Source organism: Melospiza georgiana, chromosome 1 (genome assembly GCF_028018845.1).
Source record: "Melospiza georgiana isolate bMelGeo1 chromosome 1, bMelGeo1.pri, whole genome shotgun sequence".
Classification (NCBI taxonomy): domain Eukaryota; kingdom Metazoa; phylum Chordata; class Aves; order Passeriformes; family Passerellidae; genus Melospiza; species Melospiza georgiana.
The window spans coordinates 131,669,168-131,689,539 of record NC_080430.1 but is presented as its reverse complement, the minus strand read 5'-3'; the positions used below and the strand labels follow the sequence as shown (position 1 = coordinate 131,689,539).

At 35.5% G+C, this 20,372-nt stretch overlaps 1 protein-coding gene across 4 annotated transcripts in view; it reads left to right on the top strand.

The window, feature by feature from the left end:
- The window catches only part of VPS13B (vacuolar protein sorting 13 homolog B), a 430,338-nt gene that overhangs the window by 208,250 nt on the left and 201,716 nt on the right, over nt 1–20,372 (top strand). For all 4 annotated transcript variants that reach the window (XM_058033971.1, XM_058033980.1, XM_058033988.1 and 1 more), the window contains exons 22-23: nt 4,501–4,628; nt 13,041–13,275. In XM_058033971.1, the coding sequence (XP_057889954.1) occupies nt 4,501–4,628; nt 13,041–13,275 (363 nt within the window). The remainder of the gene's footprint in view (nt 1–4,500; nt 4,629–13,040; nt 13,276–20,372) is intronic.

Genomic DNA, 20,372 nt, shown 5'->3' with positions numbered 1-20,372 from the left:
CCTAGAAACAAGAGCGATGTGGTAGGAGAACATTTTCCTCTGGTTGCTTTTTTCTTTCAATGTGTTTTGCTGCCATGGCTCTTGGTAACTGTGGTCAGTCTGTAACAGCATTTTCCTCAGCTTAGCTCCCCTCTGGTGTGTGAGAGGCTGTGTGGCAGGTGATGTGATGGTGGAAGGAAAGCTTGCTCAGCCTGGTGAGGTCATGGTACAGACACATTCTGAGTAGGACCATGAGATGTGACAGAGTGTGTGGGTTCTCGAGGTCAGGATTGAAGGCACTTGAGATGGTAGTTTATGTTTGGACTCAGATGTTTATTATTTCTTACCAGTAAAACCGCCTCACAACCATGAGTTCTGCAGCTTTTCATTAGCAAGGCACAAAATGGCTAACCATTTCTCTTTACAAGGTCTTTTAAACTATCCAATTAAGAAATGACACCTAGATTATTTTCCCTTTTAACCCAGTAACAGATCCCTCAAAGCCTACAATGCAGACTTTTCTGTCCAATTACAAAACATCACCCAAACCCATGAAGAAGAAGGAAGAAGGTAAAAAAGAACAACTTGCCTCCACCCTAAAACCTCCATCTTGTTTCATATTTATTTCTATATTCTAAAACCCCAAACTCTAAGTTTTCCACCCTGTTATATTACACACTTCTAACCAACTACAAAGCCATAATCCCAGTGCTATCAATCAATTTTTAAAGCCTTCTCCACAGTCTCAGGTCAATTGCAGTGTTCTCTTGTGGGTCTGTGCCTTTCTAAGCATAGAAAGTTTAAAATTCTCAGCATCCAGGATTCCAAGAACAGAGGAGGGTCCTGCTGCCTGCCTGCCTGGCTGTGGACCTGTCCTGAAGGAGGAGTGCTCTGAGCTTTTGGGCATCAGTGAAATTGTGGATTTGCCTGCAGCAGGATGACCTTTTCCAGCCAGAAAGAAGCTGCTGCCTTCTTCATGCATGAGGGATCTGAGGCACAGTGGGACAGGAAAAGGAGTCCATGTTTTGCCAGAGAGATTGAGATCTGGCAGGTTTGTGCCACACAGAAATCAGGAATAAGGTATTTTTCTTTAGTTTAATTGCTAGCTGTAAGGAGAGAGGAAAGCATGAGTCCATCAGTGCCTACAGATTATCAATATTCTTCAACCCACTAGTGGAAGTCGCTGTTTTTTTCTGCATTGAATTATTTGAAGAAATGTCCATTTGTCCCAAATCGTACCTCAGAAATTCTCCTTTCCCTTTTCTATTTCTTAAGTCACTGAATATTAATAACACAGAGTAGTATTATTTACACAAAAGTTCTTTTTATTTTTAAAACTTATGTATTTTCTGGATAGAAGTTCTGAAAACACTCATTCCTAGTAGGCTAAAAAAACACAAAGAAGGAGACATTTGTCTAAATAAAAAAGACACTTTTAACTGGAATTTATACCTGTAAGTCTTGCTTGGTGGCATCTCCTACAAAGTGAGTACTTTAATGATTAATTTTGCAGAACTTGGAATTCCCTCAGTACTTTAACCAGAAATTGTTAAATGAGTTACGAAAATTACTCCTTTGATGAGTCCTTTTTTTTTAAAAGTCTGTTCATTACCAGTGTGTTCTGAAATTGGTAAGTGTGGTGGCTTATGTGTCATTGATGTGGTGTATGTGTGCAAAAGCACCAATTAAGCAGTAAGGGACTAAAAGATAAGAATAAGAGCATTTTATGTTCCTGTGCACCGTTTTTTGGGTTTTTCTTATTCAACTGGTATAACCTAAAGCAGTCCCCACTTTGTTGAGGTTTTTTTTGTCCCCTCATCAATTTGGAAGTGTTTCATACAAATCATATTTTCTGTCTAGCTATTGCTGACACCTGGGTTGAACGCAAGACTGATTACATTGTCAGGAAATGTTTCAAGGTTTTCAGTTCAGTAGTAGCTAAGTGGCATAATTATTTTAGTAATTTAGTAATTACCTTCATACTGAGAACAGATGAGGCTGATCCAGTTTACATGTCTACTCTAGAAGATTGGCCAAACACACATGGTAGCCACACCTGACAATGTCTTAGCAAATATCATCTCCTGATCTCCTTGCCTGACAGGGAATTAGACACTTCTTTCCCTGCATCCTTTCAGGCAAAATTCTGGGATTTACAGTACAGGAAAAAAAAATAGTACTACTTTCTTCTTTTCTCTTCAGGAGTTACTTCTTTGCTTGTTTCTTCTTTCTACCCCAATTTACTTTTTATTCCTGTTCTATTTTCCATGGTTTATGGTTGAATGGTTCCTTATCTTTCTGTTGGGTTTTGTGACTTTCGGGTTTTTTTAATCTCTTGGTTGAACTTGAGGGATTATAGCAAAGCTGGTTTTATCATGGATATTCCTGGAATTTTGCAGATTTTAATGACACATAAATGAAGAAAAACAGGAGGTACTTCAGTCAGCTAATCCTATTTTAAATTCACAGGTTGTTGTTGTCTGCTAATTGAGAGAGAATTAGCAGTTTTTATTTGTTTTCCTACAAATAAAATATGGGAGATGGGAACGAAATCTAGTTTTAAATCCCACTCATGAGGAATGCACTTGTGAAATGATGTAGGATGTTGACAGTCCCTGCTGAATGCATTGTAGAATATGTAGGTTTACATAGTATTTACCTACTCATCCTGACCTGAAGCATCCTATCTGTGAAATTCCTGGAGTCTTACAGTGATTTGTGTGCCGTTCTCACCCTTACCCACACTTATGTTCCAGACTTCTGTGCTTCAATGGCTCCTGTTTTAATATTTCTTGGTACTCAAGTGTTCCTGATTCTTACTTTGTAGTGTATGTGTAGTGTAGGGCCTGACTGCACAGAGGACTGCACAGAAGATGGTGTGAATTGAGGTGGGGCAATAAGTTAAAGGAGAACAGCTCTTCCTTGACTAATTAATCTCTTAGTTTTAACGTAATCCATTTGTAATGGGGATGGAGGACATAATCATGGCATGAAGCTGTCCATGTGAGGTGTTATAAAACAGCTATTGCATGCTGCTTCTCCAGATGGACAATTTACATGTTTGTCTCTCCAGTACGGCTGACAGCAAACAGTCCTGAAATGTCATGCTTTTTACACTCTCACGATCCAGTTTTCATTCCATAGCCTTCTAACATATCCATAATTGGAGCCAGGAATCTCTGAGGGGACTAATTATCCTGCAGCCATAAAAATCTTCTTTCACTCTTTTGACGACCTCTCTGAATCTTTGGATTCTCCATCAGTTCAATGAAGTGACCATTTCTCTTTAAGATGATTAAAACTACTATTTGTTGAGGGATTTTTTCTGATAATGTTAGTGAACTCTAGCTTTGATGGGGAAAATGTCACAGATTAATTCATCCAGTGACATTAACATTGCATTCTCTTGGCAAAAGGTCACCACTTAGATGTTTCAGTTTTAAATCTTCCCATGTCCGTTGCATTGCTGAAGAACCAGTGATGCATATCAAGGACCAGGTATTTTTGCTTTCCTTAGATCAACTGATAACATAATTTTGTCTTAAGAATTCTTCTGTGATTTTCATGCCACAGATTTCTCCTAGTTGTAAAATTTGTAGACATAAATTGTCACACACTGATTTCAGTGTAGTTTAAATTTAAGTCATGAAGTCTTTGTAATTTATTCCTGCAGTTTTATCAGCTCAACGACATGTAGGACAACACTAGAAATGTCAAATAAGCTGATGGTTGTTCTATGGGTGTCCCAATACACAGTGAGGTGGATATCCTGTGAAACGTCAGAAGGAACTCTGCACCACTCACAGTCCAGTTTTGAAGTTCTAATGTGCTTATATTTAATTTAATATTTCTAAAATCTTTTCATATTCATGTTTTTAAATAACAGTTTAAGAAGAGTTTAAATAACAGTTTAAAAAGAGACATTACTAGAAAACAATGAATTTTGCTGAAATATTTCACACTTTACTGCCTTAAAATTTGACAAAGTAAAAAAATAGTTTAATTTCTATGCCTTTTTTTGATGCATACTCAAATTTTTAAAGGGATTTTTTCAAAGAAAACGAATTAAAGGCTGTTATTTAGTGTGGTCTGTCATTTCTTACAATTTTAGAAAGGTGATACCTTTAGATGACACTGGCAGCAATGTATGTGAAAACCTCTTGAATTTCAACTGCATCATCAAATAGGTTATCACACTTCAAAAACTGTCTTAATTTGTTTAAGTCAAACATTTTTCATAATATTTTCTTAGCAGTTCGTGTTGAAGAAGTTGGAATATTTAATTTTCTTGTGTTGTATTTCTCACAAGGCTCAACTGGTGCTGTTGTATTGACAAGTTTAAAACTAATACAGACACATTATTATTATGTGCCTACTGAGCATAATTATTATGTGCCTAGTGAGATATACACAGTGAGAGAAAGACTTTCTGAATGAACAGTAGTTGTTTTTCTTTGCTATCAGTAAGTATATTATTTACTTAGATTTCTTTTTGTAACTGAGTTTTTTTGTTTGCATTAGAATCTCGTCCTTTGTCACTCCCTGTGAAAACTGTGCTGAACTCATCTGAAAACTGCAGAAGTCCTGAGGAAAGGATGAAAGAATTTATTGGAATAGTGTGGAATGCAGTTAAGTGCCTTACACTTCAGGTAAGATGAAAAGGAAGTGAAAAAACCCCTGTGTGTTTCCAGACTTTATGATACTTTTTATGCATCCTAGTGCTTTTTATTAGAGAGGTTTTAAAGGAGCTCCTAAGTTTTATTGTCTTATTTCAGTAGTTTCAAAGTCTGAGAGAATGAAAAATAAAGTAAGATTTTTGGGTAAATTAAGCAAAGAATGCTTTGGTTTTAAAATATTAGGTTTTGAAATGCTGTTTTGTATTTAAAGGGAAAGATCCTTCAAAAATTATATTAATAAAAATTGCTTGTCACACTTTTCTGCATCACAAACACTGCAGTTAGATTTGCAGAATGCTTTTTTTCTAAAACTATTTCAGAAAAGTGTGTAAGATAAATATTTTCCTGAAGTGTATGATACAATTGCTGTTGTTACACAGTGAAGTCTCAGCAGCTTACTTGCCTGCTTTTTCATGAAGGACAAGGAGATGACAGCTGGGATTAAATAATTTTGGTTTATAGTGCTCTAGATTGTAGCAGCTGATCAGTAAAAACAGTTTTTGTGTAGAATTATAGATGCCATATTAGGACTCCAATGCTGAGATTGCAGGAACAAATATTAGATGGCTTAGAAGTGCTAGAATTATGACTGAATTGTTCCCAGTACTTATCAAGTGCTTATTGAGAAATTATTCTAGTTTTAAATTATTATGACCTGTGCCTCTTGAACTATACATTATTTTATGAGATCAGTATTTTCAAGATATAGTAGCTACTCTTTTTTTTTTTATTTATTTAAAATGTCACCAAAAAAAACCTGCCAAAGAAAAGTCTTAATTACAACTTTTGTCAAGTTTTTTTGTCATTATTACAGAAAGTAATTGTTAAATACTTGTTCCTTCCTCCTATCAAGCAGCATGTTTGATAATATGCAGGCTCATCCCAGAATGTGTGTCTGTGTCACTCCTCTTTCATGTAAAAAGTACTTAAAATTCATAGTTTTTTAAAGTTTAAAAGTTCAGGTTATGCCTGAGCAAGAACTTGAGACTTGTCACCTGATTGCAGAACATAGTGAAGTTGAGATGTTTTCCATTAAATCTATTTCATTTTCAGCTTTCTCTTTAATCATTATTTCATGACTATTTTGCTTATTTTCCTTTCTTTCTAATGTTCTCACCACTGTAGATTAAAATGTGTAGATAAGAGAGAATTTGTTATCTATTTGAAGGAAGCAGTGTGTTTTTGTTATGTGTCTGGCTGGTACTTAGCACAGTGAGACTCCCTATATAAATGCAGCTTACAGTTTGAGTCATTATAAAAGTAATAATATAATAATGGCAAAGAGGCAGAGCTGGGTCCTTTATAAAAGGGGAAAGCTGAATCAGGACTGCAGTACTCTGCTCCCACATTTTTCATGGCACATGTTTGCTGTGAGCAACCAGCAAATTGAATTAGTTTTGAGGAATGAATAAAGCACCAACCATAAAGTTTGTGTGTTACTAGATAGGAAAATAAGGTATTGTTTCTTTCTGTGGAGATGAAGACTGATGGCAGTGATAGGCAGGGGTTGTCTCAGAGAGTAATTCCTAAATACCTTATTTCTCTTACCTAACATACAGAATAGGGCTCATACTGGCAGAGGATTTTTTTGTATTGGGTACTTTTTCTGGTGCTTGAGATTCTAGATTTACTTGCTTTGTACAGGTTTCTGTAAATAGAAAGTCATCATTTCTATTTTCAGCATTACGACTATGAAATGATATTTTTTGGTTTTATCTATGTTGAAATTAAACAGCCCTTTGAATTCATACAGTAGTTTACACCCTTTGTTTCATCCTTATTCTTTAACTGTACTTTGTAAGGTACTTGCCAGTACCTTCCCAGGAGTTTATTACATGTTATCAGAGAAACATTTCAACAGACTCCAAGGAAGCACTGCAGGAAAGTTCAAGAACATGCTTCCACACAAATATGCAATAGTTATTTCTTGTGAAATATGAAGGATTTATAGACATGTTTGCTGTTCTTTTTATTACTATTAGTAGTCCCTATGTCTAATTTATTATGGTTTTCAGCACAAATGCCATATATATAGCTTGTTTCTTTCAATACCTGCCCAAATGGGAAATTTGTGCAAGGCAATATATAAAGGGTGAGAAAGTGAGTATCATGACTCTGTATTGCAATTCAAGTATATTTATTTTATTATACATAATGTGCATTTTATTAAACATGTATAACTATATTTAAATGATAAGTTTTTACAGATTCTCTGTATTATTATTTGGCATGAAAAAGGGAAATTTCTAGAATAATTTGTCTGGTTAAATGCTGGAGCATTTAGACTCTGTGGCTTTTTTTCTAAAGCTAATTTTCATGTTCCTGGAGCTTTTAGTTACATGATTTTAGAACAGAAAAGTCTGTAGTTGTCGTCAGATAAAACTGAGCTTCATAACTTAAAATCATCAAAGGATTATTCTTTTAGTGGAAGTTAGAGTAAGTAAATGTGTTTGGAACCAAAGTAACTGGAAAGTTTATTTTGGATCCAAAGCTGGTACTTGCTTAGCCCTAGCCCTGGCTTGCTTCTGATAGAATATTGCATGAAGGTTTTATGCATTGGAGTAGTGGTATTTAAGTGAAAAGGCTTGCATATTTAATTATAAAAAGTTGGTTTATTATTTAGTTGTTGTAGAATTTTATATGCCTTGAAGTCTTTTTGGCAGTTACTGTGTGTAGGAAGGTAATACTCATTTTTCACATGTTCTTCATACTAATAGTTGCTAAAATTGTGAAGCAGTATAAACACAATTATTTTTAATTGGCTGTTAATGCTGAATTCCATTGAGAACAATGAAGGATCTGTATTAAAAATAAATTAATTAATGAGTAATGTTGCAACAAGTGCCAACTACATAATAATGTAATTGTTACATATAAAACTTAGGTATGTCACATGTCTTTAAATATCCTTGAATTTATTTGAAAAAAATTAATCCTTTTCCTGAAACTACTGAAAATTTTATTTTCTTTAATGCGTATAACTTGTAAAAATTTTTGACAAAGTGAAACAATGAAAGGCAAGAAAGGGGAGGACAGATTTGATAAGTGTTCCTGTTCTTTGAATTGTGTCGTTATCCAGGGATCAGGAAGAGATTCTGTGACTTGTAATTTAGCAGTTACAGCTCTCAGCATTTTTTGGCAATTATGAGATAGGATTATTTCTTAAGTTGGTTACTTACCACAAGCCAACAAAAATTTGTGCTTTCGGTAACTAAACAAAACCTTTTAAAATGTTTTGAAAGTTTTCTTGGGAAAGAACAGGAATATTGTGAAACATAATGACACTGTGTTTTAATTGGTCAAAGAAAATATATCTGATCCTTATTAGGGTCATTTTTATGTACAGGTAGCCTGCTCTCTTAGTTCCTTTTCTTATGTGTTCTGCTTTCCATTTATAACATTTTTACTTTTGTCTACCTTCAAAACAAGAATTTCTGCTCAGTTGTAACAAACACTGCATGTCTGGCTCAGCAGCGGATGGTCTGAATGGTAGAACAGATTTGGGTGTTGGAGGCTGGGCTACAGTCTTACAATACTGAGTGCACCAGGACCCTCACACGAGGTGTGTAAGCAGTGATTCTTTGCAGCCTGGGGAGTCGTTGCAAGATGTTATTCTGTACCCAGAAAAACACATTGCCTTGCTGCTGAGAGCCTATGAGGGTTGATGACTAATTCAGAGAAAGGCGACTTCCCTGGAGAGACATGCTCATGCAAATGTCGCCTTGTAGAAAATCTCCAGTACCTCTAATTGAATTATGTAGCTGTTAAATGTGGGTTATGAAAGGGAATCTTATGTTATCACTATCATGAAAGGCTGAAAAGACTTGAACAACTTGTCCCTCTTCATAGCACTTTTGGGCAGTCACTGGCTTTTTTTCTTCCCTCCAACCCACCCTCCTCAGTTAGGAAGACCTAATTTTTCAGCAGTATTTATTTCACTCTTCTCTCTAGTGAACAACATTCCTTTCTATAAAATAAGAATTAAAAATACTCCAGTAACCTAATACTTTTCTTTTTATGCAAGAGTCGTTGGACATTTTGAGGCTTACATGTTTGTAAAAGTGTAGAGCATAGAGTTATGCTTTACTTAAAGTTTTAGAAGTAGAAGGGAAAATACTACTTGCTTCATTGGTTTATCATTTGTGTACATTATTTAGCATATATAGGCCTTGACATTATAGAAATGAAAATAAGGGGTGATCCTGTTTCAAGAATGTAATAATTCGTTCTCTTTAACACATGAATGTGTTCAGTATTGGCAAACGAACATGTTGCTACCAAAACTGAAATCAGATCCTTGAAACAGAAAGGATGTTGCCATGGAAAAATGAAGTAACACTCAGTGCAGCTGCGAAGCATTAATGAATAGGATATTTTTTTAAAAGATCATTTGTGTTTGGTGTGGCTTGGAGGGTCCCAACCAGATGGTTTCCATGAACAGGATCTGACCCCCAGCTTGAGGACTTCTTACTGGCAGATTACTTCATTTTCTTTCCCTTGGATTGTCAGATCCTTACATTAATGCAAGATTTACTGCTGCAGATTTATATTCAGTTACATAAATCAGTCACATCTTACATTAAATTCACAATTTTAGGCACACAGTTTAACAGTTATTTAAAAAGTGTAAAAAGATTTATATGATAGCTTTAATATATGCTATTGATGTAGTTTAATTTTAAGAATTTGGATTACATATATTTTGAAACACTTTCCGATTGGTGAAGCAATCTGTAGCACACATTCTCACTTTTGTCCAGCATATAATTCTATCATTTTAGGTGTACCCTTCCATTCCTTCACTGGAACTTGTAGGCAAATTTCCAGATTCTGCGAGTTAAATGTACACAAATTCCATTGAAGTTGATCGTTGTGAATCTGCCTCCGAGAAGTTCAACAGGTGCAGCTCAGTTTTGCACTTATTGGGCCTTTGTGCATTCAAGTTGGTAATTTCTTGTGTAATTATAATCATGGCATAATTTGCTCTAAAACGTGGACTTTTGCCATACATTCATTGTATTGGACTTTGAAATCTTGCAGTAATGTTTTGCAAAATTTGTTAATCATATAAAACTTTAAATGAAATGCAGGTAAGCCAACTATATCTGTAAGCAATTCTGTAGTATTACATGTTGTCAATTTTTAGCAAATCCAGATCTAGGATCCTGCTGACTGCACCAATTTGTCATGAATGAGTGATTTAGAGTAACTTAAATAATCATCATCAAAGGCATTAGCAAAGGAGATTTTAATATGAATTCATAAAGGTGTAACTTGGTGAAGATCAATAACAAGATTCACTCTATCATTCACTAATGGTCAAAATATACAAGGGAAAATAGAATTTGAATAAATCTGGCATTATTTACATGGAGGTCAAAGATGGAAAAGGGTAAGGGAACCCAAGCGCTCAATCATGAAGTTCAGACTGGACTTCCTTGCTTGCCAGATCTCTGCTGTGGCTTAGGTGCAGTTGGATCTGATTTGGACAACAGTTTATATCTAAGAGAAGAAATACAAAGAGTAAGAAAGTCCTTTCATTGAGTCATGAAATACAGAGTGGATCCCCTTGCTTTCTGAACTCCTGATGAAGCTTAGGTCCAGTCTTAGTCTCGGACTTTGACAACAGTCTGTCTAAAGGAATTACCTACATGGATTTCAGTAGTATTAATTTACCATGCTATCAGCAGCTTACCAGATCTATTGCAGGCAAGGGATCTCTCTGCCTTGGGTTACAGAAAGAATACTCAGTCTCAGATAAGGAATCCCGAACACTGGGAGGCGTCCCAGCTCAAGGGGAGAGTCACTGGTGTGCAGACCAGTTGCACTTTAGGGAAAGTTTGAATTGAACTCATCCAGAGATCTGTTGTTAGTAGAAAGGCCTCTCAGCCTCTCAGAAGAGCCTTGAAAGGTGTCCCAGCTCAAGGGGAGATCCCTGCTGTGCAGGCATCCTGGCAGGGAGAGCTCAAAGGCAGTTCACTTAGGCTGTTGTTGGCTTGTAGTCAAACTGCATGCAATGGGAAGGGTGTGCAAGAGACTCCTTGTACTCACAGCTTTCTTTGTTCCTTGATAACTGAGTCTTGGAAAAAACACATTCAAGTGTTATTCACACGATCAGGCATTATGCTCATTGGGTCACTCTGCTCTTTGTGGGTTTCCTGGAGTTCTTGACCTGGCTACAGCTCAGCTTTTACCTCATTTGGAGCTTGTACTGAGCTACTGCAGGTCTGGTTAAGGGGGCTCAGTGTATTCATCACACATATGGAGGCCTGATGATACCATTTAAAGCCCACCAAAATTCATGGTCCAACTCCCATTCAGTTGTTTGAAATGAGTAGCAAAGAGCTGCTTTTGTAAAAGAGGAATTTCCATCAGGAATTTAAAGGGGTGAAACTCATGTGATTCTACTTCAGTATTCTCGATACAGCAAAGTAAAATAAACCAAATGTGATTGAAAGAACTTTTCTTTAGTACAAAGCTGTATTAACCTGTAAATGAAGTGCAAAACTCTACTGAGTATTGAGATCTGTTCTTGAGAGTGCTTTGTAAAACATGCCCTATAGATCCTGCTGCTGGCAGTGTGATGGAGTATAGTATCTCTTCAAGTTGGTGGAATTTCTGGATTATTACCACATGGTTTGTATATCCAGGCAGCATTTGACGTTAATCGTCATAGATGTGTGTGTATATATATGTGTGTGTGTGTATATGAAGAATGGGTGATTTTTTAATAAACTGTTTACTCAGCAAATGCATGGATAAAACAATAGTTATACTGCTCATAAGTGCTTTTGTCATCTATTTATCATTATCCCACAATGATTTGACCTACAGCCTATTACTAATAGACCAGAAAACGATCTGTGTCACTGTAAAAATCTTTGCAGATTGACATAGAGACTAATTTACCATTAAAAAAAATCCAAATCTGTTACATCTGTTACAATACACCCAAGCTTTTCATTCAGTATAAATAAAGTACACTCAGCAACCTTGGATCAATAAACTACTTATCAAAGATGTAATTAGCTTCATTTTACAACTCAAACAGTTCTAAATCCAGAAACAAACACAAACTTCATGAACCAATGTATTTATTTTTGCAGAATTCTACTTATATTTTCCTGCAGTGAATTCTTGTCAGTTTGTCTAAGCAAAAGGGTACAAAAATGCTGAAATAAAGATGAATATCTGTGTACTCACTAGGCTGGCAAAGTAGTTACAGTGCTGTGGAATTCCTGCTCTATTACAAATCACTATTGTGGTCCTAAAGACCTAATATCCTTCAGGGGAGAGTATGAAGTACAAATCTTGGTTTTTGCTTTTAAGCTGTGCTGTCTTTAACAATGTCAAACCAAAAGAGTGTTACCTCAGTTTGCAGCAAACAAATGTTTTTATCACAGCTACAAATAAGATATTGTCCAGCAATTTGTATGCTAGGTTTTTCCAAGCAATGTGAAGCAAGGAACTGAATCACAGCTTGTGTTTGCTTAACAAAGCTTTCCAGTGTGCAGGCTGTTGGAGCCTTTTGATATCCAGGTGCCAGAATGGTATTTGTAAGAGCCAAGGAGGACTAACAGTCCCCAACTTACATCACCTCTGAGTTGAGAAGTTGTGATGAGTCGAGTTCTTGGTTTGGGCTCACTCTACCTCACTAGAAGCTCCTAAGAAGATGGCAAAATGGTCAGACATGTTCCAGGGCACTGAAAATAAAGAACAAAAAATGTTATTTCCTATGAAACCATATGTACTGCTTCTGAATTGCATTGAAAAGGGGATAAAAGTATCAATTTATTATTATCTCCTTCTCCTTGTTTAATGTATACACCTCTCCATTTGTTTGAAAGTCAGTTTTTTCTCTAAAGTTTGTGTTTTTCATAGTTTTTCTAATGATTACCTTTTTTGTACATGCTCATTATGTTGCTTATTAAGCAGAGGCAGAATTTTCCTTGAATCAGTTCTTTATAGAAAGTAACAGCATATAAAATGTTGGCTAGTTCTAGAGACTTAGCTATTGCTAACAAAGCTAATGAATGGTAAAAAGTGGAGGGCTTTCTCATTCAGAACATTCTCTGACTGAATTGCACTTGTACAAAGCTGTTGAAATGTAGATATATGTATTTTCACTTTATATGGCAACACTTTTCTGATGAATTTACACAGAAAAAACATCCTTCTGCTTTCTCCCCTTCTATAATCATAATTTATTAGCATATATTATTTCCTAGCATTTTGCGTCATCTTTTCTCTTAATTCAACTAGAAGGTAAGACTATTTTCAGTAACTGTGATGGATGAATAACTTCAGATTTTGTACTAATATGAACACACAGTGAGGGGGAAAATAATCTGTTTCTGAGAATCTGTCTTTGCTTTGTTTTTTCAGCTTGAAGTGCAGTCTTGTTGTGTATTCCTTCCCAATGACAGCCTGCCTTCTCCCAGTACTATTGTGTCAGGTGACATTCCTGGGACTGTGCGGAACTGGTACCATGGGCAGGCCAGTATGCCTGGCACCCTTGTTGTCTGCTTGCCCCAGGTAAAGGTTATGAGTGCTGGACACAAACACATGGAACCATTGCAAGAAATCCCATTTGTTGTGCTGAGACCCATTCTGGAAGAAGGTAACATGATAAACTCAAAAACCTTTCTCTTTAGTTTCCATTTCTGTCATGAAAATTGTCTTCAATTTATTTTGAAAACTTCTGATTTCGTACTGCTTTTTTTGCAGAATGTTGTTATATGTTATTAATGTCTAGAAATACTACTTACAAGGTTGGCCCCATGGAAATCAACATGGAAATTATCATCAAAGAGCTAGTTCTGTGATGTTTTGTATATTTGAAACTAAAATAATTTTTTTCCTTCATTGGTTTTGTTATTCAAATTATTTTGTAGCCAATGATCTTGACGCAACAGGAAGTGACAGTAAATTGGAAATTCCAAGACAGAAGAGGCAGGTTAGGAATTCCAAGAGGCAGGTTAGGAAAAACTTTTCATCCCACCAAGGTCTTGGATGTAACATTCAGACTGGACATTTAATTAACGTTCTTCACTGAGTGGTTGGTCTCTGGAACAAGCTGCACAGGAAAGTGGTCATGGTACTAAGCCTCTCAGTGTTCTGGATGCTTTTAATCTTAGGTAGTCCTGCAAGGAGCAGGGAGTTGCACTTCTTGATCTTTATAGGTCCCTCCCAACTTGAGATATTCTATGATTCAATGTAAAGTGAGGAAAGAAATACATAAGTAGAGCAAATTGTCAAAAGAAAATAATGAGGCTTTAATGGCCATCCTGACAGGCAACAGTTCTGTGTTCTGTTGTGAGCTAGGAATTGTAGCAAGGATTTTGTAGAGATTTGAAGAAAAAAATTGTCAAGGTTGAGAAAAATACAGTAGTTCTTATTTGAAAAGCTAATATTTGATAGGGCTTTGAGTTTTACACCAGCTTGAGGGAAGGGTCAACTTTTAACATTCTGCAATTGATCAAAAAATTAAAGGAGGAGATAAGCTGAAAAGGACCTAGCAAGTGACCACAAGTTGCTCATGTTGAATATTTTTTATTGTGTTTTGACTTTTTTTAACTGAGCCCTTAGAAATAATGAGAATAAATGGTAAATGGACTTGCAGCAGTGTTCTGAATAAATCCTGATGTAAAAATCTTGTTCCATATATATATATGAAAAATTGTATACTGGAAATAGGTGAGGCAAATATTCTGAGCTATCTTGAGCCTTGGGTTCCAGGTTTATTTTAATGATTTCTGTAAAAGCTAGTCTCACAACTAAGTTTTGGATTCCATGGAAATGCCAGTATTTGTGGTTTAACCCCAGCCAACAGTTCTGGCTGAACGCAGCCACTAACTCCTCTACCCTGGTGGAATGGAGAAGAGAATCAGAGGTCAAAAGTGAGAAAGCTTAGGAGTGAGATAAAGGCAGCTTAAAAGATAAAGTTGCAAGTGCAAGCAAAGCAAAATAACAGATTGATTTGCTGCATCCTGTCAGGAGGCAGGTGTTCCAGCCTTTCTTTTTGGTTGGTTTCTTTGGTTTTTTGAGGTCAGCTGACCAGGCTGTCTCCCTTACCAGCTCCTCCTGTGCCCCCAGTTTACTTGCTAGTGGAGCAGTGTGAGAAGCAGGAAACACTTGAAGTACTGTTCAGCAATAACTGGAACATACCCATATTATCCACAGTTTTCAGCATAAATTCAGAACAGCACATGCCAACTACTATGAAGAAAATTAAGTCTATCCCAGAAAAAACCAGGGCATTGGTGTACAGTTAGTTCATTGTTGTATTCCTAAACTATATTATTTAAAAGAATTCTTGCTGTTTTGTGTATTGATTCTAAGATGAAGAGAGGGAGATGCAGTAATTGTACCATTGCTTTTGTGACAGCATTTTCTGAGAAAATTATTCTGTTTTTTCTCTTGCTGCTGAAATATAAACAATTTAAAGGGTATGAGAAATTAAGTGGAAATCGCATTCAAGAGCTAGTCCTGCTCCTGCAATCTGAAATTTGTTTGGATTTGTAACATTGTGTTTCTTCTCCCTTTGATCTGCCACTTATATTGGACTCTTCTCCTTTGTGTATTTTACCTTAATTCATGGCAATGAAAATAAAATTGTAGTTTTTAGTATTGAAAAACATGTTAGAGATGCTGCCAAATGAAAAGGAAAAAAGTTTGAAAGAAAGAGAGAAAGGTATATGTGGTTTTCCTAATAATTTTCAGTAGGAATGGTCTTATTTACTAATCATAGTGACAGATAGAAGAGACATTTAATAGGAGTCTTTTGTTTCTTTTAAACTGATGATGTAATTTAAACCATTTATGAAAGATACTGCTATTTGAGTTTTGTCAGACCCAGATTTGAAGGAAAGAGCTTAGTGAGGGAAAAGAATTCCCCTGCTTGGGATAAAGCCTATGGTAAGGAATTTATTTGTGTGGCTTCTGCTCTGGGAATAATGCCAAACAGAAGTTCTCACAGTCTTGATGATTTTGATTCTCTAATGGAGCCATTGCCTTCTCCCATGCCAAGACTCCCTCTTAAATAGATCATTTCAAAGTTTTTTTCACCGCTTAAAGTCACCTTCTTGGTTCTTCCCCTGTAGAGGTAAATAATTTTTATGGTCTTGTATTGTGAAAGTCTCTTAATTGCTCTGTCTTCAAACAAGACTTCAGGGACAGTCAGACATGTTACCATCTCTCAGAAATTATATGCAGTCAACTGTGCTTTTCCTGACAGCCATTTTTTGGTCATTCTAAAGAAGATATAAGTAAAAGGCTTTTCCACAAGTATGTGTTGTCACTTTTAAGATAGCTGTGTGCTCACTGATATAGTTTTCTTATTACATGAAAGACTAAAAGAGGACAAAAAGGGAACATTATCTTACTGTCATTTGGGAATATTTCAGCCTCCTCAGATACTTACTGACCTCAAGATGTCAACATACTGTAAAAATAGCTTATACACTATCCCACAATCAGGTCTTCCCATGTGTTTACAGAGTTTTGCTGCATCTTTGAGGTAATTTTAGTTTGTAGGAATGCTTTTACAGTACTTTTATTCAGAAACATGTAACTCAGTCATTCTAAATAACTAAGTAATCCTTTACATAGATAAATGGATTTATCTATGTAAAGAATGAAATAATTCTTTTGAACTTCTGTTGAATAAATATACACATACAATTAAGTAAGGTATTGAATTGCATTATGTGTTCTTAAGAGTACAAATGAATCAGACAGAGATCTGTGAGGTAGTATTTATTGAAGATGTTAAAGTAGAATCACAGAATCATAAAGCCTGGAAGGCCAGGTTGGAAATGACCTTGAATGATCACCTGGTCCAAATTTGCATGGCAGAGGGACCCAAGATGACATTATCTAACACCCTGCTCCTTTGCTCCTGAAAGGCTGCACATCTCTAAGGAGGCTGTTCCAGTTAATGGTTGTTGTTACTGTAAAAACTTCCTTACATTGATATTAAATCTCTCCCAGTGCAACTTGTACATGTTGCCTCTTGTCTTCTCTGTTTTGACACCTTCTGAAGAGAAAGACCTCTGTCCTATTTGTAGATGCCTTTTATGTAAAACAGTTACTAAGGAGAAAGTAAATTGTTAGAAACTCACTTTGAGGAAAACTGCAATGTTTAGAGTTCTTATAGTGAGTTGTGACATCTAACTGTGCACATCTGTGCACATCTAACTTAATATTTGACAATTCATCTATAAAATCTCCAAGTTCCAACCTATAGTGATAGGCTATAGTTGGACAACATACGTTGTTATGGTCAGAACTTCTGGACTGCTAAGTGGTCTTCCAAAAATCTAAACACTTACAACAGGAAGACAAATTGAAGACATGAAGGGAACTTTTTCGTAGCTAAAGCACTAAAACACTGTTTTAGAGTAATAATGAAAAATTTTTGTATTGATGAAATCTTCCTGTTTTTATAAGTTTATGTTTTCAGTTATTTTAATTATTGATTTTTTAATAGTATTAATTATAAATATAATAATGTTCCTCTTTGGAAACAGTAGTAAAGCTTTCATAGTAGTAAATTTTATGACTTCATCTTTTTAAAAATGTTTACTTATGTCAGATACAGTAAGATACAGATCTTTAGGTAAGACAGAGTAAAATACTTTTAGAAAGCAGTGTTCAAAATATCTTAAAATTGTTGTTGATATTGTTGCTAATCATATTCTCATTTTCAAGTGGATAGCCATCCACTGACATTCATGTGAATCACTATTCCAAATATTTAAATTTGAAAGATGGCTTTTACTTGTGAAGTAATACAGATTATACATCTTCACAGAATTTTGTAACACATGTTGAAACTCAATAATCTGTCCATAAGTGACTTGCAGGAAAATAGGAAATTAGTGTCATATAGATTTCAACCTGAAAAGAACATTTAAATGTTTAAAGTAGAACAACAGTATGTTGGCCTCCTTACAAGTTATCATCTTGCATTAGATTTTTTAAAAATGTTTACCTTTAAATTTATTAATTTTTCTGTTATTATATTTAAAATAAATGTTTGACATTAAAATAGTGTGCTGTTTCATAGAGGGTTCTGTGTGTGACCTTAAAGAGCATCTATTTCCAATGCCCCTGCCAAGGGCAGGCACACTTTTCACTAGACCAGGCTGCTCAGAGCCCATTCCAGCCTGGCTGTGAGCACTTTCAGGGATGGGGCATCCACAACTTCCCTTTGCAGCCTCTTTCAGTGTCTTGCTACTCTTGTAGTGAATAATTTCTTCTTTATATCTGATCTTAATCTACCCTATCTTGGTTTATTCGAGCTTATAGTCGATGTCACCATCTGTAATAGTAATTACTGTGTTTAATTTACCTGTCCTGAGAATGGCTTGTAGAATTAGTTCTCATGTTGGAAAAGCTGGAGTTATGCAGACATAGAACCCCTATTGTATGACTGGGGGGGAGTACAAGTGACCTAACATGTAGTGACTGCAGTGTCTTTTTTTAAACATTGCATGTCCCATGAGAATGAGGGCTTTAGAAATCCATGTAAAGACTCTGCAGTGTGGGTACAGAAAGGGAAATGAAGACACAGCAGTCAGGTTGCTTTTTAAGGATTGCAATGGGTACTAATGGTAAGTCTGGGAATAGATCCCAGAGCACATGCATGATAAAGCTTTCATGACCTCTCTCCTACTATTACTGATTTTAAACAAACAAAATTTTTCTTGTGCAGAACTGTCAGATTATACACAGCATCATCAATAAGTACCACAGAAAGAGCTTCCACATACCAATTTTTTTATTTATAGATTGGAAAAATAATTCAAAAATTCTGTAGGAAATTAGTCTTTCTAAACCATTGCAAGTAGCAGATTAACACAGTTAATGTCTGATGGTTGGGTCGGTCAACTGCCAAATACCTGATAGTGGTATTTATAAATTTAAGAAGTTATCAAAGCATTTGAAATAGTTTAAATAATAAATTTTTAAATACAAATCAATGATGGTGCTCTATAAAATTAAAAATAAGGATTTATTATAGTAATAGATCAGAATTGACCAGAATCTTCAACCATAGTAGGGGACTTTCATGTGTATATTTTGCAATCTTGCCATAATAAATGTTGAGTATAATGTAGTTCCACTAAAGGCAATTCCAGTTTTCCCAATTTACTTAAAATATTTCAGAATTTCATCAATGAGGTGACAAAATAAATATTATATGTAGATTCCAAGGTTAGATGTAGAGAAAATTTTGCTAAATATGGAAATTTCCTTTCTACCAAGAAATCATTCTTTAAATTATGGGAAAATCCTATAAGCAGTGTTGCTTTTGATGTTTAGATGCTTTGAATTATTTTTTTAATAGTTTCATAAAACAAATTTGAAAATGAATGAAGGTACATTTTTAAAAAACCAAATAAGATATAGGTACAACAACAAAACAAGGATTTATCAGGTGCACGGTTCCAGTGAAGTGTTAGAACAGCAATACAGTGTATATGGAGCTGAAGAGGAGGTAACCGGTGACATTGGGGGAATTTCATAGCTGTAAATTCACTGTGTCTTTACTACAGTATTTTTTCAACATACTGCAGTCTCTGTAAATTGATAACATTTTACCATAGTTTTCCCTTTAACTTAGATATTGTGTGCAGTCTAGTAAAGCTACCACTGTTTTTTTTCCATAGATATTCTTTCTTTTTAATCCATGAAATATAAACTATGTTAATTTACTGTGGTGGTCACAGAGAAAAACAAAGTTCATATGTAATAATTAGAAACATGCCATTGGAGTTGACTTTGCATTTGAATTTTTTCCATCTATTACAATTATTTTTTTGTATTTCTTGGATGACTGAACTTGGAAAAATGCAAGAATTAATTGCTTCAAAACTTTTAATCTGCAAACCTTTTGAAAATATTTTCAAGTTTCTTTGAACCAAATTCTTCAGTATGTAATAGCTTCAAAATAAACTATTGAAGTTTTCAGTTTGTTCCTAGGATGAGATACAGAGTTTTCTGATATATACTTTTGGACATATAAATATATTGCTGAAGCCACCTGTGGAAGAAAAAATAGAAGTCTTACTAAAATAATATGGTAAAAAGATATTGGAATGGAGCTTTCTTTTAATTTCAAAACCCTTCCAATTTCTTTAAATGGTCACAGTTAACAGTTGGTGCTATTTCTTAGTGTTGTGATTTCTCAGCAGTACATTATTGACTGTAGGTCACACCAGGCAGCAAACACTCTCTTCATATATTGTTTAAAAACACCGGTTTGAATTTTTTATTGTCCTGTGAGACCCCAAGGGGCCCAGCCCAGTGTACCTTTGTCTACCATTTTCTCCTCTGATTCTCAAGACTGTCTCCCATGCTTCTGGGGCATTAATTTGGACTCTTTATCCATGGCTTACGCCAAAATTTTGAAAAATAAAACTTCATACCAAATAACTTTCTGAATTTTCCTGCAGGAAGGAGAACTTTTCTCCTTCTGTGTTCTCCCTGCAAAGATGAAGACTGTTTCAGGCATAGCGGAGGTTTGTGGATGCTCAGCAGCCTGCTGTGTCTAGACCTGGCACTTCATCCAGCTGCTTTTACATTACTTCATATTGGGACAGGCAGTTGCTTTTGGTGGATTGAAAATTCACATGCTGGGCACAGACTCTGTTGTTCAAGTGGTGACAAAAAGGCCCAACTTCCTCAGTAGGAAAGCTGAAAAATGGGATG